The sequence below is a fragment of the Plecotus auritus genome, assembly GCF_963455305.1.
Source record: "Plecotus auritus genome assembly, chromosome: 6".
NCBI classification, from domain to species: Eukaryota; Metazoa; Chordata; class Mammalia; order Chiroptera; family Vespertilionidae; genus Plecotus; species Plecotus auritus.
Genome location: NC_137773.1, coordinates 135,365,001 through 135,388,826, shown reverse-complemented (window position 1 = coordinate 135,388,826; position 23,826 = coordinate 135,365,001). Strand labels below are relative to the sequence as shown.

At 49.3% G+C, this 23,826-nt stretch overlaps 1 protein-coding gene across 3 annotated transcripts in view; it reads left to right on the top strand.

Annotated features, from left to right (window-relative positions):
- Window positions 1–23,826, top strand: part of CACNA1D (calcium voltage-gated channel subunit alpha1 D) — a 311,586-nt gene that overhangs the window by 224,180 nt on the left and 63,580 nt on the right. For all 3 annotated transcript variants that reach the window (XM_080675937.1, XM_080675938.1, XM_080675936.1), the window contains 14 exons: window positions 3,615–3,775; window positions 4,699–4,924; window positions 5,039–5,246; window positions 6,695–6,815; window positions 8,753–8,867; window positions 9,366–9,435; window positions 10,191–10,257; window positions 10,933–11,083; window positions 13,914–14,043; window positions 17,083–17,142; window positions 19,955–20,061; window positions 21,699–21,786; window positions 22,346–22,453; window positions 22,542–22,594. In XM_080675937.1, coding sequence (XP_080532063.1) covers window positions 3,615–3,775; window positions 4,699–4,924; window positions 5,039–5,246; window positions 6,695–6,815; window positions 8,753–8,867; window positions 9,366–9,435; window positions 10,191–10,257; window positions 10,933–11,083; window positions 13,914–14,043; window positions 17,083–17,142; window positions 19,955–20,061; window positions 21,699–21,786; window positions 22,346–22,453; window positions 22,542–22,594 — 1,665 coding nt within the window. The remainder of the gene's footprint in view (window positions 1–3,614; window positions 3,776–4,698; window positions 4,925–5,038; window positions 5,247–6,694; window positions 6,816–8,752; window positions 8,868–9,365; window positions 9,436–10,190; window positions 10,258–10,932; window positions 11,084–13,913; window positions 14,044–17,082; window positions 17,143–19,954; window positions 20,062–21,698; window positions 21,787–22,345; window positions 22,454–22,541; window positions 22,595–23,826) is intronic.

The window sequence follows — 23,826 nt, the reverse complement described above, 5'->3', positions numbered from 1 at the left end:
AATATATTTGATAAAAGGCTAATGCTCAGTTTATATAAAGAATAATATATAAAGAATAGTGTCAATAAGGAAGCAACCCAATTGAAAAATGGTAAATTGATTTTAAGAGGCATGTCACCAAAGAAGAGAGATGGATAGCGAGTAAGCACATGAAATGACCATTGGTCATTAGGAAAAGGTAAACTAAAATCACAATGAGACACCACTATATATCTATTAAAAATATGACAATATTAAGGTCTGACAAAGAGGCAATCAGTGAGAATTCTCATGCACTCCAACTTGTCAATGACAGATATTTTTAAAACAAGTTGATAGTTTCTTATAAAGTTAAACACACATTTACCTTATGATCCAGTAATCCCACTTTGAAGGTATTTATATAAGAGAAGTAAAACTATATGTCTGCATAAAACTTTTTATGCGTTTATGGCAGTGTTATTAATAATTGCCAAAAAATGTAAATAACTCAAATGTTCATCAAATGCTGACTGGGTAGACAAATTATAGTTCATCCATATAATGGGAAAATGCTGAGCAATAAGAGAAAAAAAACGGATAGAAACAACAACAGAAATGAGTCTGAAAAGTATTTTTTAAATATATTTTTATTGATTTCAGAGAGGAAGGGAGAGGGAGAGAGAGATAGAAACATCAGTGATGAGAGAGAATCACTGATTGGCTGCCTCCTGTATGACCCCCAGTGGGGATCAAGCACTCAACCTGGGCATGTGCCCTTGACTAGAATCAAACCTGGGACCCTTCAATCCACAGGCTGACCCTCTATCCACTGAGCCAAACTGGTCAGGCCTGAAAAGTATTTTTGCTAAGTGAAAGAAACCAGTCCCTAAAAAGCTATATGCAGGGTGTGGTGAAAGTAGGTTTACAGTTGTTTGTATGGAAAATAACACAATCTATATATATAAAAGGCTAAGTGACAGTCTGACCTTCTGAACGGTAGCTATGACGCGCAGTGACCATCGGGGCAGAGGCTCAATGCAGGAGCTGCCAAGCTGTGGTGACTTGGCAGCGGCAGTTGTTGGATGATGCACCCCGGAACCAGAGAGGAGGGAGCACAATTCTAGGGTGCGTCACCGGAGAACCACCCTCTCATAATCTGTGACCCCTCGAGGGATGTCAGAGAGCCAGTTTCGGCCCGATCCCCACAGGCCAGGTCGAGGGACCCCACCTGCTGGGACCCCCGCTCACTCTGCAGACACCCTTTGAGCCCCGGTGCCGCCCCAGGTGCAGCCGGCTGGGGAGGGACCATGGGAGGTTGGCTCCAGGGTGTGTCCAGCCCATCTCACCCAGTCCCACCCCACCGGCCAACTTCTAATTAATATCCTTTCAATGTGCACGAATCCGTGCACCAGGGCACAAGTAATAAATAATACAAGAAGAAACTGTTTTGAGTACTCACAATTGTAAACCTACTTTTGCTCCTCCCTGTATTGCATAATTCTATTTATAGGACATGCTGGATAAAGCAAAACAATAAGAACAAAAAACAGCTCAGTAGTTGTCAGGGGCTGTAGTGAGGAGAGGGGATTGACCCCAAGTGCCATGAAGGAACTCTGAGTGATGGAAACAGTCTATGTCTTAATTGTGGTGGTGGTCACAAACAGTATACCTAAAAAGAGTCACAAACAGTATACCTATAATTTATCATCTAAATTATATCTCAATAAACCGGACTTTAAAAATAACATTAAAAGCCTTCCCATGACTCCCTGTTGCCAGAGGGCAGGCAGAGTCCTTCATAATTTGGCCCGTGGCTCAGCATCTGACATCTTTTGATCCTTTTTGCTCCCCACTGCTCTCAGTTTTCAAATATACCGCACACGCTGTTTCTTCTTACCTGAGTCCCTTTGGTCCTGCAGTTTCCTCTGAGTGGAGTGCCCTTCCCTCTGCCCCCTGGCGCACTCCTACTCAGCCGTGGAGAGGGGAATCTCAGTTTTCTAGCGAAGACTGTCCTGACTCTTACAAAGCATTTGCAGCCCTGGCCAGTTGCTCAGTGGGTAGAGCGTAGGCTCACAGACAGAAGGGTCTCGGGTTTGATTCCCAGACTTGGTTGGGTGCGTTCAGGAGGCAGCCAATCAATGCCTCTCTCTCCCCCTCCTCCCTCACTTCCACTCTCTTTAAGAGTCAGTAGAAAAAATACCTTGGGATAAAAAATTTTTAAAAAAGAGCATTTGCAGCTCCCTTCTCTTTGCTTCTGTACCTGGTACCTCGGGAATAGCTCTTGCTGTGGATTTATAGTCTGTAACTCTGCGTACTTACAAGGACAGGGGCCACGGAGCTGTGTCTTCCTCATCTCCATATGCCCAGTGCCTGGCCCGGAGCCTGGGCACTCAGCACCCAGTGAGGAGCAAGACAGGGAGTGCTGCAGGGTTTCGAGGATGTGACGATCACATCCCTGGATTTGGGAGACACCTATGACTTGTCCCTGCAACACAGACCCACCGAGGCCGGGTCCTATTTAGACTAGTGCGCACCTTGCTTGTGTGGACTGAATTGCGTACCACCGAGCATCTCGCCCCAGGGACAGTCCTTAGTGTCCCCTGCAGAATTTTTCTTAGCTGGTCCTCGTGTTTCCAGCTGCTCTTGCCATTGGAAACCACACAGCAAGAGCAGTAACAAAATGCACCTTATTTGTTCCCAGTCTTGCTGAAGAGTTAGCACAGATCTCTCTCTGCCTGGCCCCTTGGTTTCAGTGTTTTTAACAGAGCACAGCTGAGTCAGCCACCTGCAGCTTGGACACAGCCCAGAGAGTCCTCTGACTCAGCCCCCTGGGCACAGCCCACTTCACCAAGCCATCCTGAGGCAGAGAGTGTTTTCCATGGGGAGACAGCATAACGGAGGAAATACCTCCCCTGATTACAAACCAGAACTGAAAGTCAGTAAAGGACATGCTACTTGTCTGTTGGGCTCGGCTCATTTTATTTGTACGAAAACATGATTCAATATTGGCTCTTCTCCTGAAGGTATATTTTGAGCATCACTAGTTAGAAAGGGCACCTGATGACTCAGTCTGAAGACTCATGTCCTACTCAGCGCTGACAGCCCTGCCAGGCCCCAGAGAAACCTTCCAGGGTTAAGAAAGGATGGAAAGTTTCTCTAAAAGGAAAGCTGTGGTTTTGGAGCACTTCGTTGCCTGATCAATTTTGTATGATGATTGAGATGCTGTGAGAGATGTAATGATAAGCTAAATGGCTCTCTGCACCAACAGATCCCTCGCCATATGGTGGGGATGTGCACTGCATGTGTGTGCTAGCTCCGTTTTGCATTTGCACACAGACCTATGACTATCTAGATTTTCTAACTGGCTTGAGGACTGTGTAGGACGGCTTATGGAGTTATGTAAAGCCATAGGAAGGAAACTGATAGCATGATCAACTGAAGATATAATATTTTTAAGAAGTTGTATTTGAAGATCAACATAATTTGTATTGTGAGGTCTGTTCCTTTCTATGCCATTTGTTCTGTCTTTCCTTCCTGCACCCCCACCCCAATCTGGACCCCCAGCGTGGGAGACAGATGATTTCTCAGTGATGTTTATTGGACACTCAGTGCCAGATCTGTCATTCAGGGAGTAACATCTGCTTCTCTTGCAGCCGCCGCTGGCGTCGCTGGAACCGATTCAGTCGCAGAAGATGTAGGGCCGCCGTGAAGTCTGTCACGTTTTACTGGCTGGTTATTGTCCTGGTGTTTCTCAACACCTTAACCATTTCCTCCGAGCACTACAACCAGCCTGACTGGCTGACGCAGGTCCAAGGTACAAGCAGAAGTTCTTCTCTTTTTGTTCTGAATGAGGGAGTCCTGAGGCTGTCCATGCACGTTAGTCCTACCTGCTCGGTGTGTGATAGGTGTGGGAACATTTCAACGTGCACTCATGGGAAGAATGTAGAACCGTCCAAACACAGGGTGCACCTGGCGTGGAGGTGCAGGTGATGAGCGCCAGGCATGTCATCATCTTCACCCTGTTACAACCTAGGATGAGGAATCTGCCAGTGGGGGAGCGAGCCCCTCCCTCCCCGCCACGCCCCCGCCCCCTGCCCTCACTAAAGGGAAGCTTTATTTTCCCTTCTGGTATTCTGGGCAAGTGGTGATGGTTCCCCCACCCTGAACGGCCCAGCCATGTGGTGTGGGAGTTCATCCCCAGAGACAGTCCATTCTAAGTGTGGCAGTTTTGAGCCATCGAGAAGGCCTGTCTTATATCAAGTTAAATCTGTTTCCATCCAACTCTCCAGCCTGCCAGGAGGTATTTTCTGCTGTTAGAAATGACCTTGATAAGCAACTGCTGCTTCTATCGTGGTGCTGTAAGCAAGACCAAGAGCTTTTGTGACTGATAGGAGCAGGAAATACAATATGCTGGACTGAAGGGAGAATCATAGGCTCCAAGGGCTCAGAAGCATCAGAGGTTGTATGGAGAACTGCCCCTCCCCATTGCATAGTCAGTGAGACTGAGGCCCAGAGAGACCAAGGACCCTCTCTGGAGTCACACATCTAGGTAGTGGTGGCAGCAGGACTGGAACCTGGCAGACAAACAGACCATCGATGTTAGTGCCACGTCTCTGCAGTGGAGGCAGTAGCAGAGACGGGGGCATTAACAGGAGGGACCGGGCGGGGGGGCGCGCAGAGGAGTCGGAGGCACCCCACAAAGAGATCCCAAGGGCACCCGCCCCTTTGTCTTTCCAGATATCGCGAACAAAGTCCTCCTGGCTCTGTTCACCTGTGAGATGCTGGTGAAGATGTACAGCCTGGGTCTGCAGGCGTATTTCGTCTCCCTCTTTAATCGCTTTGATTGCTTCGTGGTGTGTGGGGGCATTACGGAGACCATCTTGGTGGAGCTGGAAATCATGTCTCCCCTGGGCATCTCTGTGTTCCGCTGTGTGCGCCTCTTACGGATTTTCAAAGTGACCAGGTGAGGACGTTGGCATCTCGCTGCGGGTGTATTCTGCATGCCAGGTGGCGACAAGCCGCATCCTGTCAGGTGACGTTCTGCATTCTGGGCTCACACCCTCACCTTGACTTGTAGGCACTGGACATCCCTGAGCAACTTGGTGGCATCCTTGTTAAACTCCATGAAGTCCATCGCTTCGCTGTTGCTCCTGCTCTTCCTCTTCATCATCATCTTCTCCTTGCTTGGGATGCAGCTGTTTGGAGGCAAGTTTAATTTCGACGAGTCGCAGACCAAGCGGAGCACCTTTGACAATTTCCCTCAGGCGCTTCTCACAGTGTTCCAGGTGAGCCCCCCCCCCCGCCCCCCACCGCTGCCCCTCCCTGCGAAGCCCGTTATGAGGTGCCTCCTTGTCTGTGGACTCAGTAAGACAGAATGGTTCTGTTTTCATTAGTAGTCTCCACCCCAGTGATGGATGCTCTGATACATTTTGTTCCATTTAAGCAATCGCTTTTGCATCTCAATCCTGCTCTCTATGGGATGTGATTTAATGTTTTTGCAAGACCACAGGCCCTGGGGTGTCTGTGAGATCGGCTCTTTTCTGGTTCTGTGCTAATTTTTGATTGAGGGCAAGTTTTGTAATTCTGGCTATAACAGATTTATGCAAAGAAGTGACTTCCAAAGCCCTAGTGTTGTGGTGTAGTCAGAGGAATCAGGGTAATAGAAGAGTTGTGGCAGCCTTCTGCCCCTTTTCTGTCTTCCCTCATGTGATGTAATAAGGACACATGGCCTCTGAGGGTGTCTGTGTGGTTGGGGCCCCCGCAAGCAACGAGGCTGAGGAGCAGGGGACAGTGTGAGGCAGCCACAGCCTCGCCAGCCCTCCTGGCTCGAAGCCGAGTTGCTCTAAACTCCTCTTCATCTTCCTATGTTGTGAGCTGAAGCCCTTCCTTGGACAGAGCCTGGTCGATAAATTTAACAGTCCCATCTGCCCTTGTGGCTTTTCACATGCATGTCTGGGAGCTCCGGGCCCCGCTGGAGAGGCCGTGGGGCTGGCGGGAGGAGCAGCTCTCCCAGTGCTCAGCTCTGTGACCCTGGAAAGTCACTGTCCTTTTCTGAAGAGAGAGAGAGAGAGAGAGAGAGAGAGAGAGAGAGAGAGAGAGATGGTCAGGGCACATATCCAGGTTTGTGGGTTCAGTCCCCAGTTGGGGCATATGTGGGAGGCAACCAAACAATATTTCTCTCTCACATCAATGTTTCTTTCTCTCTTTCCCTTCCTTTCTCTCTAACATCAATAAAAACATATCCTTGGGTGAGGATTTAAAAAAATTTTTTTTTAAAGAATGAAATGAAGCTATTAACACAAGAGTGTCTCCAGAGTATACTGTTGAGGGGGGCGGGAGGGGGGTAAGGCAAATTACAGAAAATTCATATAGTATATGATACCCTTTATGTCTAATAAATCAGAGAAGATCCCAACTGCCCATTTCCTCTGAGTGTGCATATGAGTTTAAATCCACAAGTAAAGGTCCTGGAGAGAGACACCCCAATAGCATGCTCTCTGGGCTGGGGTACATAAGTCTTATACGTAATGTTATTTTCACTAGAACGATTAATGCATCTATTGGTGTAATTAAAAATAATGTTTTGTAAACTCTGCGGGATAGCAGATGGATTTGTTCAGTGCAGACAGGACTGTGAAAGGCAGTGTAAACCAGATCTAGGCAGCCACCACGGAGCTCTGGAGACCCCTGGGAATTGTGGGTCCACCGGCTGATCCAAGTTTTGGCTTCTTAGATTCTGACAGGTGAAGACTGGAATGCTGTGATGTATGATGGCATCATGGCGTACGGGGGCCCGTCATCTTCGGGGATGATCGTCTGCATCTACTTCATCATCCTCTTCATTTGTGGGAACTGTATCCTTGAGCTGACCAGGGTGTTGCTGTTGCCCCCTCTTGTTTGGTTTCTCCCTCTGACTCTCCCCATGGTGGTGCGGTGGCCGTTGTGATGGGGAGGTGAATGCCCTTACCCTGTTCTATCTGCTCTCCTTCACCGTTGCTGGGTCAGCAGAGGAGAGGCAGGGTCCCAGTGAGGCCTTGCAGGGTGAGAGCAGGCTCGGGGGAAGGAGCCCGTGACAGTGCCTGGGCTGCAGCAGTGGTCGCCCCTCGAGGTGTCGCATTTCCTATGCAGGTCCCATGGGATAGCTCAGGGCAAAGCCAGGTGGCTCTCCATGCCATCATCCTTGGGAGGCTGGGCATAGTTATATCTTCTTAAGACCCCTCATAACTGATGGGGACCCACCTTCAGTGGCTGAACTAAGCTCCCCTGAACCTGACTTCACTTTGCTGACCTGTACATCTTTGAAAGTCAAATATCCATTGGCTCGTTGCTGTATCATGCTGTGTAACTTCTCCAACTTGTTTATTCCTTCTCCCTGCCAAGAGGTACTCTCTAGCCCTAGGCTTCTGGAAACTCAGGTCTCTCTTTACCTCGATTGGAACCTTCATGACCCCATCACCTTTGCTTGTGTCTGCTTTATCTCTCCATCCTCCCTGCCTAGCATAAGACCTGGCTTGCAGAGCCCCTCAATAAATGCTTGGTGGAAGAGCTGTTGTACACACATATGAATGCCACCTCAGGCTCCCAGAGGCTCTGTGTAAAAAATAGCCTAGCATCTCGAAGGCGGTTCGAAGTCTTAATATAATTCACTCCCGTTCCTGCCTTCTTGAACGACTCGACTCCATCAGTCAAGCACGAAATCCCCTGGAAGCTGTCTCATCATCGGTCCCTGTTAGGTTATGTTTGCATGGTCGGCGCCCACCTGAGACCTCAGCCTGCACAGGGCACGTGAGCAGTGTGTGCTGCTCCCGTCTCAGGTCCCGGGCTCCCGCCTGCAGAGGCTCCTGTCTGTGCTCAGCCTGAGATGCTTAGTCAGGGAAGGGAGCCGCCTTCACTTCCTGCCCTCTCATCTCCTGCTTCTCAAAAACATACTTACTGGCTAGCAAATAAGAAACAAGCATCTTCTGATTTGGAAGCCTTCTTCTGAATTTTTTTTAATTGTTTATGGAAACCACACATACATTATAGTAAAAGCCAAAAACCTTTTAACTTGTTCAAATACCTAACTTTTTACTATTTGAAAAAAAAATAAAATTCAACCACAGTTGTCAAAGGTTTAGTCACGATGGGCCAATTCAAAAGGATAGTCCAGCACATGTGGCAGTGAGTCGGGCGTGCGGTGGTCAGTGGACGTGCAGTAAATGAATGAATGAGGTGTCTGCACACTCTGGAGGCCGTTTCCAATGAGAAAGGCTCAGACTGCCTTGTGCAGTGGGATCATCATTTGCATAATGTGTTGTCTTTAAAGGGATCTATTTTGGAAAACATGCCCAAAATATATATATGCGTTATGGGTGTGTGTATTCTAAATGAAACAAAACAAAATGCATAAAGCAAAATTGCAAAGTGAAAAAGACCCTCTATGTTTATGTTATAGATTGTCTTATGCAATGTGTCTCATAGCTGTAGATACCTAGGTGTGTAGAGGCACACACGTGCATGTGCAAGCACACATATGCACACGCATGAAAGGAAATGTTGATGTTTGTAGGTTTTCACTCAGTTTGGTGAATCTTAATTTTGCTTCTATCCAGACTATCAAATCCAGTTTTCTAGTTTATAAAAGAAAACAACAACAAAAACACACAGCTCTGGTCCTCTGGCTTTACAAGTGAACATGGCACTAGGGGACAGTCCCCTGTTACCAGCCTCCTGGAGTGCACAGGGGGGTGTGACGTTTCTATTATTGACCATGCATCAGAAAGGTGTTATACCCTTAAAATGTTCAAATTAGATATTCTACTGAATGTCTTCTTGGCCATCGCTGTAGACAATTTGGCTGATGCTGAAAGTTTGAATACTGCTCAGAAAGAGGAAGCTGAAGAAAAGGAAAGGAAAAAGATTGCCAGGTAACCCTGTTTTCACTTAAGGTGCTGCTGGGGAACCAGCTGCAGGTGAGGCCTGGCCGAGCCACACAGACTTCGCAGCTGCTCCACGTTGCTGGTTGGTGGTGATCGTGGATGGCCACGTGGGGCCGGCCCAAAAGGCTGGAATCTGGGGCAGAGCCCGGGCTTTGGCTTGCCTTCCCTTAGAGCTGGGAGTGGGAGTCACACATCCCTGTGCCTAACGAATCACTGCAGTTAATTTTGGCGCAATAAAATAAATGATGCATTCAATGCTGATTCACTTTTGGATGAGAATTCTAATAAGACGACCCGTGAAATGAAATCCAGTGCCCTGAATGAACAGGAAGCTCTGAGTGTGGGTTGTGCTGTGTTTTGGCGGGTAGGGGTGTTTCCAATGAAATGCTGCCCTCACTGGGCCATTGCTGATGCAGAGCCCTGATGAGCGTTTATTGGCAGCAACATAGTTACTTGGTTTCTTGGGTTCTGTCCTCTCCTCTGTAGAAAAGAAAGCTTGGAAAATAAAAAGAACCACAAACCGGAAGTCAATCAGATAGCCAACAGTGACAACAAGGTACATGATCTGAAACGCTTCCCCCCTTTCTGTTTCAAAATGATTCACCGTAATTGTGCACTTTTCACCATGAGAGTGTGCTGTGTGATATTTGGGTGAGTATGGCACACTCTTGTACATGCTGGCTTCCGGGGGTTCTGAGTGAATTTAGGCACTTCACTGGTTATTAGTCAGTATTTTACCAGAGAACCAGTGTGTTAAATATTTGACTGGTCTGACCACTTGTTTTTCTTTATTGGGCTTGTGCACTCAGACCTGACCTGTTAGAGTCTTCTCAGTGGGGATTGAAATCCAGGGCTATGAATGGATATCTGCCCGAGGAGACTGCAGGGCGAGGGTTTGTTGCTCTGGCCTCTCCTGTGAAACCCCACGGATGACAGCTCTGGGCTTTTCATTCACTTGGTTGTTTGTTCATTGAATCAGTAAATACTTTTTGTACAGTTACCATGTGTCAGAAACTGAGGATTGAGACTGAACAAGACCAACAAGTTGCCTAGCTGCATAGCACTCACTGTCAGTATGTGAGGCTGCTGGGCGCTGTGACCACAGCTGGGAGGGGTGTCGCCTCATCTGCCCTCAGACCTCAGTCTCCAGCAGGGTTTGCCTGGGCATCTGCTGCCCTTGCACACTCAACCGTCACCCTCTGAAGGGACTCCTCTGCCCCGTGCTGAGTGGCAGGGTTGAGTCCTCACTGTGGCCCTCAGAGCATTTAAATCAGAATCTCCCCTCCTCCCAAGATCTCTCTATCATCCTAGGTCACAATTGATCAGTACCAAGAAGAGGATGAGGACAAGGACCCCTACCCACCCTGCGATGTGCCAGGTATGGTGGCGGGCTTTGCCACCGCTCTTTGACCAGCAGCTGCATCTGTGCAGCTGGGTGCACACTGGGCTGCTGAGGTCACCGATGCCATGAGTCCAGTCCCCTGCTTTTTCTCTGGGTCACAGGCAGCTTACATAACCCACATTCCAGGTGGTGGGAGAGAAAGTATAGGTGGATAAGGATAACCCCAGCCTTTGCTGGGAGATCTCTTTAGGGACAACCAATTATTACAATTCGCCTGACACTTTCACATTTGACCGGTGCCTTTATTGGCTGATGTAGGAGGGACTGTGGCAGTAGAGGAGCTTGGGGGACTCAATCATGTGTGACTTGAAGTCCCACACAATGTTTTGGGCCGAAGCTGAGCAAGGAGGTCACTGGGGACACAGCTGGGTGCTGGGGGATGGCTATGAGAATCACATTGTTGCCACCTCTTACCTGCGCTCAGATCTTCAACTGCTGGGCACCTCATCCCCACAACTACACACACTCACATGCAGGCAGTCCCTGCCTCACCCCTGACACACACATAGCCCATATTCTAAAGGGTTTTGATTCTTGTAAGCTGATAGATGTTGTTAAAGTTTAAGTTAAATGTCCATGTGACATTGAGAATGATTAAAACCCGAATTCAGCCTTTGTTTCATGCCTATAAAAAAAATGTCCCGTTTAAAGTAGGGGAAGAGGAAGAGGAGGAGGAGGAGGAGGATGAACCTGAGGTCCCGGCTGGCCCCCGTCCTCGCAGAATCTCAGAGTTGAACATGAAAGAGAAAATCGTCCCCATTCCTGAAGGGAGTGCTTTCTTCATTCTTAGCAAGACCAACCCGTAAGTACCCCCTCTCCAGTCACATCCCTGTGACCTTCCAGGTTGCGTGATGGGGAGGGTGGCTGGGGACAGGGCGACTCCTTTCTGCACCTGAACATGGGAGCCCACCGCCCAGGCTCCAACCTCTCCCCAGCCCCAGCCTTTGTCCTCTGCTCATCTCTTCCTAGCCTTGCTTTCCTGGATGTAGGGGGTGCAGAGGTGTGGCCAGGGCTGGGAGGAGCCTAGTCCAGATTCTCCTCCCCTTCACCTCTGCACTGGGCTCGGTAGTGGTGAAATAGCTGCTCCTCCTTCAGAGCCCACGGCTCTGGCCCCTGGGTGGTCACCTGTCACGTGTTCTCCATCCAAAGGACCCTTTCTTCACAGCTGGGTCTTCTGTTAGGATGCTTTGGGAGGACGGGAATTTTGTCATCGACTTCTGCCCAGCATCTTCATCCTGAGATCTAGTCTAGCTGATCACTTTTCCCTGTTGAGTTTTCTGGCAATAAATAATATTGCTCAGTGATATCTTATAGGTTGAGCTAGTCGATTCAGCTCTGTGGTATCCTGCTTAAAGTGGCCTTACTCATGTTAACATGACAAGGTGCTCACCAGGAGCGTGGCCCTTGCTCACAAGTACAGGAAGAGGAAGATGCTTCTGTATTAGCTGGGTTCTAGGTTTCCAGTCATCTGGGACCGAGGGAAATGCCAGAGGGAATATATGACTTCTGGAGGAAAGGTTCTAGAATCGCAGGAGCAGTTTCCGGCTGTCATAGAAGAACTCTGTGATTCTCAGGCCCCGGGAGACACAGGCGGGAAGCAAGGCCAGCTGTGGTCCTGAGAAACTTGAAGATTTGATGATAGCTTTTCCACTCATCACTGTTGAGAGTTTGGGCATCCCTGACGTTACTGACACCCACAGCCCACTGTCTACATATATTGAAGGACGGATTGATTACCTGCTCTCAGCCCTGGGCGGCCTTCCCCAGACTTGGCTGCTATCGGCTTGCACGCCATCCAGGGCACATTTAAACCTTAACCAGCCCCAAAGGGAGGATCTGAAGCAAGGAGTCACTTTTCCTATAGAGTTGACTCCAGTTTTGAAAGTGAAAAAATCTTTCCAAAGGAAAACCTACATGTGTTCTATAGGCAAAAAAAAAAAAAAATCTTTAAATTCTAAAGTCAAGTATTGGGGTGAAGGGTAGTCAGGCACTGACTAGCTCCTAGATGTCAGGGGCAGCAGGAAGCTCCGATGGCCGTGGAGCCATCATGGAGGTGGGGGCACACGTTGCCCTCCCAGCTTCATGGGCCCTATTGCAGGTACACTAAGATCCTTGTGAGATTCTTGAATGCTGATGTAACTCTCACTTCCGTTCTCAGGAGTACTTATTATGGGTCAACTCCAAATAATAACAGTCCTATCTAATAAAAGAGTAATATGCAAATTGACTGTCACTCCAACACACAAGATGGCTGCCCCCATGTGGTCAAAGATGGTTGCCCCCATGTGGACACCAGATGGCTGCCACAAGATGGCCAGCAGGGGAGGGCAGTTGGGAAGGATCAGGCCTGCAAGGGAGGGCAGTTAGGGGTGACCAGGCCGGCAGAGGAGGGAAGTTGGGGGCAACTGGGCCTGCAGGGAAGGGCAGTTGGAGGGGACCCAAGCCTGCAGGGGAGAGCAGTTGCGGGGGGGGGGGGGGGAACCAGGCCTGCAGGGGAGGGCAGTTGGGGGGGGACAAGGCCTGCAGAGGAGGGAAGTTAGGGGTGACCAGGCCTGCAGGGGAAGGCAGTTGGGGGGGACCAGGCCTCCAGGGGAGGGCAACTGGGGGGGGACCAGACCAGTAGGGGAGAGAAGTTAGGGGCGATGAGGCTGGCAGGGGAGGGCAGTTAGGAGTGACTGGGTCGGCAGGGGAGGGCCATTAGGGGGGACCAGGCCTGCAGGGGATGGCAGTTGGGAACCATGCCGGCAGGGGAGGGCAGTTAGGGGTGACCAGGCCGGTAGGGGAGGGCAGTTAGGGGCAATCGGGCTGGCAGGGGAGCAGTTAGGCATCAATCAGGCTGGCAGGGGAGTGGTTGGGGGTGATCAGGCTGGCAGGCAGAAGTGGTTAGGAGCAATCAGGAAGGCAGGCAGGCGAGCAGTTGGGAGCCAGCAGTTCTGGATTGTGAGAGGGATGTCCGATTGCCCGTTTAGGCCCGATCCCGGTAGGATCGGGCCTAAACGGGCAATTGTACATCCCTCAAGGGGTCCCAGTTTGGAGAGGGTGCAGGCTGGTCTGAGGGACACACACCTCTGTGCACGAATTTCGTGCACTGGGCCTCTAATAATAATAATAATAATAATAATAATAATAATAATAATAATGCAGCCCTATGACCGAATCCCCACATAACAGGGCATTCACCAAGCCTCCCTCACTGCAGGCTATGTTAGCACAGCCCTGCTGCAGTATGAGAAAGGGATCGCTCCTCCCATTTGTTGTGACCTGCTGCGATGATGAGCTCCCATCTCAGTCTCCCTTCTTGGTCAAGTGCCAGGCTTCATGTTGTAGCAGGAAACATCACAGTCAGCCCGGGGATGGAAACCCTAAGACAGTTCTTTCACATGCTTAAGTCTAAGTTTCTTCTCCTTTAGCAGGTGGTAATCCCCATGTTGAAGGACTCTGAATGGTGTCCGTGAGCTCCCACACAGAGCCGCAACCAGGCCCGCAGGGTCTGCCGTGCAGGGGTTTCGAGGGGTGATGGTCAGCTGGGTGGGTGTGGGCGGCACAGCGACAGCCACCCCTGCCTGACCCAGGCCGGCATGCGGGGCTGGGGTGCTGGCTGGACAGGGTCCATGCGCAGGCTCTCCCCACAGCATCCGCGTGGGCTGCCACAAGCTCATCAACCACCACGTCTTCACCAACCTCATCCTCGTCTTCATCATGCTGAGCAGCGCGTCTCTGGCCGCCGAGGACCCCATCCGCAGCCACTCCTTCAGGAACACTGTAAGCCACTGAGCGGGCGAGGACAGGAGGGTGGGGTTCCTGGGTCGTCGCTGGCCTCTCCTATCACCCGCAGAGCCTGGGAGGCCCGAGGGGCTTAAAGCTAGAGTAGGCATCACGTTGCCCTGCAGGCACTTCACAGTTCCCACTTGTAAGTACCAAACCTTTCCTGAATCGTGTACTTTAAACTTCATTTTAAATAACTTGTATATTCAGGGACCCCGCTTCTCTTCCTCTTCATTCCTGGCCGCCAATATTCTGGTCCCTCTTTCCTCCCACGGCCTAATTCTCATGCGTGCCTGCTTGGATACCTCTGCCGAGTGGAAGACCCAGCAGGAGGGGAAGTAAAATTGAAACTAGGTGTGAGGCATGCCCAGGAGCTTTCTTAGGGCTGGTGGGGAAGACTTCTGTCCCCCAGGGATAGACATTCACGAAGCTACCTGGCTGGGTCACTGGGAGAAACACAAGTTAGGGAGGTGATGCAACGTGGAGTTGAGTGGTTCTGTGGAGAGGAAGGTGGGGCAGGAGGTGTTTTATGAAGAAAACTAGTAGAGAGTTAAGTTTTCTATCAATCAGTTTCATAGCGTAGGGGTAGCACCTTGCACTGTGTATGCTGGACAGCACTGTACCCAGACAGTTCTTGCCTAAGAAGTCCCAGCTTAGCAGGCAGCTGGTTCTGCTGAACATCCCAGCGTGAGACGGTTTGGAACCAGGACCTGCTGCCTCTCGGCCCTGATACCACAGCGCAGTTTCAGATGGAAACTCAGAAACCCTCCCAGGCGAGGGCGGCTGGCGTGAGCCGTCAGGTGTCGCTGCCATGCCTGTGTGGGACCTGTGTCTGCTCATGAGGTTTAGAGATTTGAGGATTAAGACCAGTCATCAGATCAGTGCCCCAGGATTTCGGTTGTGACCACCAACCCTCATGCGGTCTTTCCATTTCCAGACTCTTGGTTTGAAGCCTGGCAAAGCCAGCCTATCAGACTGATAAACACACATGCTGACAGGAAGATAAAGAACTTTCCTCCAAGGCACGTGCTGGTGCTGATGTAACGATAACAGCCCTGAGCTTGTCTTAATCTCTACATGCAAATGGAACAAAGGCCCGTGTAGTTGGGTTCCATGATAAAAATGAGACCCACGGGAAAAATACCATCACACGGCAGACTAGGTCCGGAGCTAGTCTGGAACACAGACTGACGGAGAATTAATTTACATCGGGGCCTCATAGTCTCATTTTTTATTGTAATTACTTGCCCATGAGTTTATTTCCCTGCTGCTTTCCCCAAGAATACTCTTTTTAAATAGATGTACCTATGTGTATGTGCATTGCTTTTTAAAGCAGTTTGTTTGTTTTGTGTGGTAAGAACATTTAACATGAGGGCTACCCTTTTAACCACATTTTGAGTGTACAGACAGTATTCGTAGTGATGGGCATTGTATGACTGACACTATTGGACAGCTCCCCACGTCCACTCCCTAGCCCCTGACCACCTCCATTCCACTTTCTGTCTGTGGATTTGATGACTTTATCTCATGGAATTGCAATCCTACAGTACTTTTTGTTTTGTTTTGCTTTTGAACTCAGCCGAGTTATCAGTGAAAAGGAGAAAGGAGGCCGGGTGGATCTGAGAGCGCTGACCCTCAGGCGTGGGCAGCAGTGTTTTTCTTGGCCGCCCAGGTGCTGTCAGCAGTAAAGTCCTGCTGTGACCATGGAGGGAATGAGGAGGAGGGGCAGAAGCCTGTAGTGGGTGAAATGCTTTGCATGGCCTGGCCAGAAACACAGATATGCAAAGTTTATACATTCAGAAATGGAAGCCCTTTGGATAATGAATACCCTCTGAGAAGAGAACTTAACCTCGAGCTGAGGAGAGCTGGCCTTTGGGGCAGAGGTCCTCACCTTATTGTAACAGAGAGCAAAGGCCTCCCTGGGGTGGACCCCGCACTTCAGCAGCAGAGCCCGTGGCTCTCGGCTAGCATTCCGCAGGCCTCGCTCCGTGCTCCACAATGTCAGGACTGGCTTCGTGGCCTGTGCCCTCCCCAGTATCCTAATCTGTTAAATGAAAGGAGTACCTGGGTTGTTACCAGACTCCCTTCCAAAGCTGATCTGTTCAGTTCTTAGACCACAGTTGTCATGACAGTAAGTAGCTGAGACGGCTGCTTCTCTTGGTGGTCTCCACTGTCTCCTGGTGGCTGAGGTCCCCGCGAGCAGCCTTTCTTCAGTGGCTTTCAGACCTTTTGCTGCAGCCCACCTGCCCCTCTCTCATCCTCCACGGCTCTGAGAAAGGCAGAGACCCCAGAAGGGGCAAGCCAGTTGGAGAATAGATGGTATTTTCAAGAATATTGACAAAGTAGCCTGGACTGATGATTTGTAACTGGGTCATCTGTTCTTGGGGTGGGCGAGGTTAAAAAGCAGTGTTGGGAGAGAGAGGGCTCAATGCAGAACAGGGTGGTGAGTAAAACTTCCCTGAGGGCTTACCCAGCCCCACACATCAGGGTGCGGTGGGGTGGGGCGGGGGGGGGGGGGCTACTTCCCTGAGGAAATGCGCTGGCATTGGAGGGGACTTGAGGAAGCTTCTGGCCCCTTTTGATGCCCCTTGAATCATTATTTACATTTCTCCACCAATCTAAAGCTCAACTGGATGGCAACATATTTCATTCAGCCAAAGATGCAGTTAAAAATTCAAGATGTGTGTAAGACTCTAATTTACCTGGTGCCACGAGTAATTTGTCAATGTGGTGCTTTGATGAGAAAGGGTTATTAATAAAGTACTTTTAGAAATGAGTCTCTGTCTGAGACGTGAGACTTGGGAGGGTGAGCAGGAGTGGCTGAGGAGGTAAGTATTTCCAGGTGCTCTTTGTCCATCATCCAGAGGAGCAGTGACTGGCCCGGGTGGGGCATGTGTGAGCATCGCTACACTTGCCTCCAGAGAGACAGGCTTATCCTGGGAGGGCCTCCGACTGCAGGTGGGAGTCCACCCGTGGGCGTATGGCTGTGGGGCCTATCTGGGTGCCTTTTTCTCATTTCGTTGTTATGCCTTTCAGATACTGGGTTACTTTGACTATGCTTTCACAGCCATCTTTACTGTTGAAATCCTGTTAAAGGTAATGGCTTTTTCATTGATCCTCACCTACTCTAGCGCAGCTGTAGCAATAATAGTTTCACTTCTCTGTTTGCTTTCCAGATGCTAGGTTATGCAGACTATGTCTTCACAGCTGCTTTTGCATTTGAGATTGTTTTGAAGGTAACAGGTTCCGCAGGGTGTGTGTAAGGGGCCTGCTCCTGCGTGTGACACACCACAAAGCAGCGTAAAGTGCTTTGGACTATTTTTGTGTTCTGTTTTTTTTTTCTTGTCATCTGTGACCAAGCTTATACTTTTTTTTTTTTTTTTTTTTTAATCAGAGGATTTTTCCCCCTGAAACTTCAACCTGTTTTTGCTCTTTCTTTTTAACCCTTGATGCATGTAGGACTTACTGTGGCTTCATGATAGTGATTGGAAATGATGCGTTGTTCTTTTTTTATATCCTCTGAACTGTGTCAACTGATAACAGACACATCACTATGTGTGAACTTTCTCCCACCCTTCCTGACATCAGAGTCGGAGGAAATGCATTTATCCCGTGAAGGGCATGGATCTCTTCTCGTTTCTTTGACTGAATTATGATCCAGTGGCCTAAAAATAGTAACAGCACTATTTTCTTGCAACAGGATTTGCAAGATAACTTGAATCTGTTTGTGTTAAGATATTTTATATCTGTTTTAATGGATGGGCTTACATTTACACAAACAAAAGGAGCACCTTTTGGCCAGGGTGCCCTAAATGTACTGCCCATGCATGAGCTAACAGGTGCCATTGCTGCATGCGGTTTGTGTACTGAGGGTGAGAGCCACCTGGGGCCTGGAGACCAACCGCAGAGAGCCCAGCACCCCCTGCCCCCAACTCTCGAAATGGTGTGGGTCCTAGCAATCCTGGATAACGTGGCCTCCTGTGACAACTGTCAGAGCAAATCATCTCCCCGTGGGGAGATGAGCTGGGAAATGAGGAATTTTAACCACAGTTTTCTTTAAACCATTTTGAGGTTTTTTTTGTGGGTTCATCTCGGGGGAAAAAATGTATTTTATGTTAGCCTACTGTGGAACTTGGGCTCTTTACAAAATCTTCTGTAAAATGAAACCTCAATTAACATGGCTCGGGAATGGGGTATTTATTTTCTTTCTATTATTATTACTTGGCAATGAAAACATTAGCGCAACACCAACTAACAACTAACCTCTGTGTAAACATTAGTTAAAAATCTAAACATCTTAGATCATTTTCTTGCCTTGAAGCCAGTGAATTTGGTTGTCAGTTCTAAGTCAGACCCGTGCCCGGGTCCGTGAGCAGATTCTAACAGTGGTCTCCACGGTAAGGAACACAGAGGCTCAAGGCAGTGGGTGGGCGTGGGGTGAAGGGCACTCACCCAACCTCTGCTTGATCCCAGCTGCTTTAAAAAAAAAATTTCCCTTCTCTTCCTCAAACCAAATGGGGAAATGTTCTACTTAGTCTGTTAGCCTGGTTAATTGAGGTTATTTTATTTTCCACGTGTCTTAGTTGTTAAATGAATATAGTTACTTTCCGGCTTTGGGGCAAATGAAATACAGGTTTATTTAAAAGAAAAAAAATAGTGTTTTTCGATTTCTGTATATTTACCTCAGTGACACAAATCTTCCACGTCATTCATCATTTTGAAAGTATTAAGCTAAAACAAGGATTCAGAAAATGGAAATTTGCCAAGAAGCATCCGACATATGAAATGGTGGTTTCTGGTGGCCTTGTGTAAATTTGGAAGGCTTTTTGGTTATTTGGTTTATCGCATGAAATTGCCATTTTTGTAAGTCAGGAAAGGTTGAGTGTTGGCAATTTCATATGGTCCAATTTTATTAGTTCCCAACTCTGTCTCTCCTCTCCTACACTTATCTTAGTCTTCCCCACTCTTTTATTTATTTATTTATTTATTTATTTACTGTACAAACAGTGAATTCTTTGTGTTTTGCTGTTTCCATTCTGGGGAACTTCCTCACCCAACTCCTTTCCCATCACCAGTAAGAGCCTCACTGGAGCACCCACGATGTGGGCTCCAGGTGCTCGTGGCCTGTGACTAGAGAGCAGTGGGATGACTTAGGTGAGATGCGCGTGACGCTTCCTAGCCACACCTTCTCCACCTAGAGAACTGAGTGGGAAGAGCTGGTTAAAGTGGGTGTACCACTAAGGACCGTTAGGGGCAGATAGGGGCCTCCCTGGGAAATTACTGGTTTCTGTGTAGACAGAGCCAGTGAGTACTGGACCCCAGCACTTTTTTAAAAATATTTTTATTGATTTTAGAGAGAGGGAGAGAGAGGAACATTGTTGAGAGAGAAACATTGATCAGCTGTCTCCTGCACAAGCCTGCAACCCAGGCATGTGCCCTGACCGGGAATTGAACCAGTGACCTCTTGGTTCATGGGTAGAAGCTCAACCACTGAGCCACATCGGCCAGGCCCCAGCGCTTTGTCCAGCCCCTGGGTTGGGAACAGTGTAGGCTCTCCTGGAGCTGCATTGTGTGGGGAAGCCAAGTTGTCTGAGCAGCAAGTATGGTCATGTGGACTCTCTCCTGAGACAGGCTCTCTGGACATGCCAATGTTGTTCATGTTTGAAATTTGTTGTTACTGTAATAAAGTCTAAATTGTTCTCTTCTTTTAATATGTCCCCAAAGTGAGCTTCCCTTTTTCCATTTTTGAACAAATTACTCAGGTGCTCAGCCCTGTTGGCTTGCATTTCTGGCTTCATAACGCACACTTGTTAGTAAAGATAGCCTGTACTCCAGGCGTTGTAAAGAGCCCAGGTTTCTCTTCCTCGGGGGAGAAAAACCAGTCCACTCACCCAGATTCTGCCCATAGATGACGACCTTTGGAGCTTTCCTCCACAAAGGGGCCTTCTGCCGGAACTACTTCAACTTGCTGGACATGTTGGTCGTCGGGGTGTCTCTGGTGTCCTTTGGGATCCAGTAAGTATTTCGGGGTGTGGGTGCATATACACCAGGACTGCTGGACAGGATGGTTTACATGAGGAATTTTAACATGATTCGTAAAGGCTGGGCATCATTTTAATAATCACATTTAGGTACCTGGCAAAGCACTGGGTACCTAGGCCAGAAAGCACTGGGCAGTCCCTGCTTTCTCGTGTTTCTCTTTTCCTTTCTGTGCCCATTGCTAGCTTGGACTTATTGCTCTCTGCGATATTTGTTTTCAACAGAGAGGGAAAGAAGCCAAGTTCTAGTTCAAAGCATTTTATCCAGCTTCCTCCAGGGCTGGCCCCAGGACCTTGAGGGCATCCTCTTACTTCCCATCTGTATGGGAGGGACTTGGACCAAGTGGCTTCTTGGAGCCCTTTCTACTTTGGGTAGTGAAGGTTCCCTTGATCTCCAGGACATATGACCCTTTTCTTTTGCCCTCCAAAATTTTCAGCTAGGAGGGGCCTGAGACTGCAAGTCAGGGCCCCAGGTTCTCTTCATGGCATTTAGAGATTTCTGGTGGGAAATAGCCCGAGCTGCACCCTGCTTGCCTGCCACACCCGGGAGCTCCAGTGGGAGCACCTAGGGGTGGCCCTGCTTTCCTGTGGACTACTAAGCACCACTGCTCAGTGCTGACCATCAGTGTTTCCTCCATGCGAGCATGCATGCCAGGCTCTGGGCTAAAGGTGAATGGAGAAGCTCTGTCTCCTCAGAAGATGAAGGACCCCCACCTGAAACAGCCCGCTAGGGCAGCGGTCGCCAACCGGTGGTCTATGGACGACTGGTGGTCCGTGAGGTCCGAAAGGTTGGCGACCGCTGCTCTAGGGGAGTAGTCCCCCTCACCTCCCACCACCGCCCAGGGGCAGGGAGCCATGTAGCCGTTAGCTTGGAAGGACATTCTAACCAGTATCTTTGCAGCTTTTATAAACTCCTGGCTGTGCCTTCACTCTCCAGCTGCAGTCCTTGCCCACTGCCTTCCGAGCAGGTGCTCGGGCCACACCCAGCCACCTGCCCTGCTAAGTGAGCTGCACTCTCTCATACAGGACCTGCCCACCTGGCACTCTCTGGGCCTGCAGCCCCTTCCCCCTCTGTCTAGCTAACCCTCACTCTCCCTGGACTCACCTGGATATCACCTCCCTAGGGGGCCTTCCCAAGCTCCCCAAGGTGACACTCCCCTCATGACATCCCCTGTGTTGTCACGCCTGCCCCATGAGGTTGCAATTTCCCATCTCACTCATCAAGTAGTGGACTCCTTGAAGGCCAGCAAAACCCAGCACCAAAGCAGGGGTCCAAAGTTAGAAAAAACACACACCAAATAAAACAGAAGCCCAAAAGCCAAGTACTACCTAGCATTTACACCCCCTGAAAATAACAAAGCAGATTTCATCAGTCCTGTCTCTGCCGAGGCCAGCTGTGCAGCTGACTTGGCCACTGTGCATGGGCCTGGCCGAGGAGGGTCCATGGGTTGTACCATGCTCATCTGTGAGTCTCAGGGAGAGGTTAGCTCAGCTCCACACGGGACCCAGCACACTGTGTAGTGGTAGTAAAGTGAGAGCCAAGTGTAGAAACGGTCTCCGTGTTTTATCCAACTCTAATGCACTCTGCTTTCTTTCCTCCATTTCTCCCCTTAGATCCAGTGCCATCTCCGTTGTGAAGATTCTCAGGGTCTTAAGGGTCCTGAGGCCACTCAGGGCCATCAACAGAGCAAAAGGACTTAAGGTTTGGGCCTCTCCCCCGCAGACTGGGCTTGCTTCAGCAGGGTTAGCTCTAATTACTGACTTTGCTGGGCTAGTGCTGGGCTGAGGCCTGATGGATTTTAAAGTGGGTTCACATTTGAAAAGGACATTTCTACCCAGTGGAGCTTCCTCTGTCAAACCTGATACCATTTTTAACTATTATGATTTTCTTTAATTTTACTTAAAATATTTTCTTTATGTAATTACTCTTCATTTATTACTTTTATATTATTAATGTTGTTTACTTTGGTCTTTAAATCTATTCTTATGCAGGTTGTACAAAAGAGGGTTTATGTTTTCCCAAGTTGTTTTATGGGGTGGGAAGTCCTGTGGGCCTGTGTGCCAGGCAGTGCCGTCCCCACCCCCACCGTGGCAGGAAACCAAGGTGGGACCCATTACAAGGTGCTCTTCCCAGGCAGCCATGTGGATGCACCGGGGCTAACTCCCCACAAAGTCAGGAAATCATATGCAGATGCACAGACACAAACAGTCTTGGCTGGTATTAGTCTCCCTTTCATCCCCTCCCTGCTCTCTCCCCGCAGCACGTCGTTCAGTGCGTTTTTGTGGCCATCCGGACAATCGGCAACATCATGATCGTCACCACCCTTCTGCAGTTCATGTTTGCCTGCATCGGGGTCCAGTTGTTCAAGGTACAGGACGTGCCTTGGGGCACGAGGCCCGGATGATCTCTTCAGGGGCAAGCTTGCGTTTGACTCTCTGTGTCTGTTTTGTACTCAGGGAAAGTTCTATCGCTGCACAGATGAAGCCAAAAGTAACCCTGAGGAATGCAGGTGAATGTCCCGCACACAGGAGTGGGAAATTGGGAAGAACAAATGGAAGACTTGCAGGATTTGCCTGTGCTGGCATTTCAAAAGGCGTGGGTTCCATGAGGCCCATGTGCTCAGCCCACGGCTGCAGCGATGGAGGGTTTCTGGGTTTTGTTTGTTTGAGGTGAAATTCACATCACATGAAGTTAGCCATTTTAAATCATACAATTCAGTGGCATTTAGCACAATCCCTTTGTGGTGTAAGCACCACCTCTATCTAGTTCCAAAGCTTTCCATCACCTCAAAACAATGGATAGATGGCCTTTGATGTTTGGTATAGACCAGCCGTGGGCAAACTACGGCCCGCGGGCCGGATCCGGCCCCTTCGGCTGTTCTATCCGGCCCGCGGAGCCGAAAGAGCGGAGTGTTCTCTTGCTCTCCCCTCTGCTCCTTTACTTTGAATTTATATTAGTTCACACAAACACTCCATCCATACTTTTGTTCCGGCCCTCTGGTCCAGTTTAAGAACCCATTGTGGCCCTCGAGTCAAAAAGTTTGCCCACCCCTGGTATAGACTCTACAAACTAGAGGGGAGGGGACTAAACCCTAAAATAACAATTGAAGTGCCACAGAAAGCTCACCCTGCAGCAAGCATGTCAAACTCAAAGGCTAACATGGGCCAAGTAATTGAGGCACACGGCCTGCGGGCCGTGAGTTTGACATGCTTGCCCTATAGCCACATAGGTAATTTTTCCTCAAACCAAAGCTCAAAGCTCAACTCCCTGGAATTCAGGTGCTGGCTGCCATCTTCTGATAGAGGTTTCCTGCCACCCACAGTTTGGCCATATTTCCATTCACAAGAATGGGCAGAGGTGAGATAAGGTGGGAAACACTCATGCCTCTTATCCCAAGCCGTGCAAAAGAATGTGAAGGCAGACGCAGAAACCGTGGCCTAAAGTCTAAGATTGTGCAGAAGTCCCTGTGTCCCCAACCTTTGACAATGTCCCCAAGTGAGGTCCAACTGCCTGCACTGGTTTGGGGTTTCTTTTTAGCAAAAGGTGCAGTCAGAGAGCACCGATGTAATGCGACTGGCTCTACCCGTCCAGGGGCACCATGTCTGTAGGCTGGGGGTGGAGGGCGCCCCCTGGAGTTGAGCAGCTCAGCAACAGTGTGAAGTCACCTTCCCTTCCCCCTCTAAGCCTCTGCTTCCTCATCTGTAAAATAAAGACATCGACTCCTTCCAGAAATTAAATTCT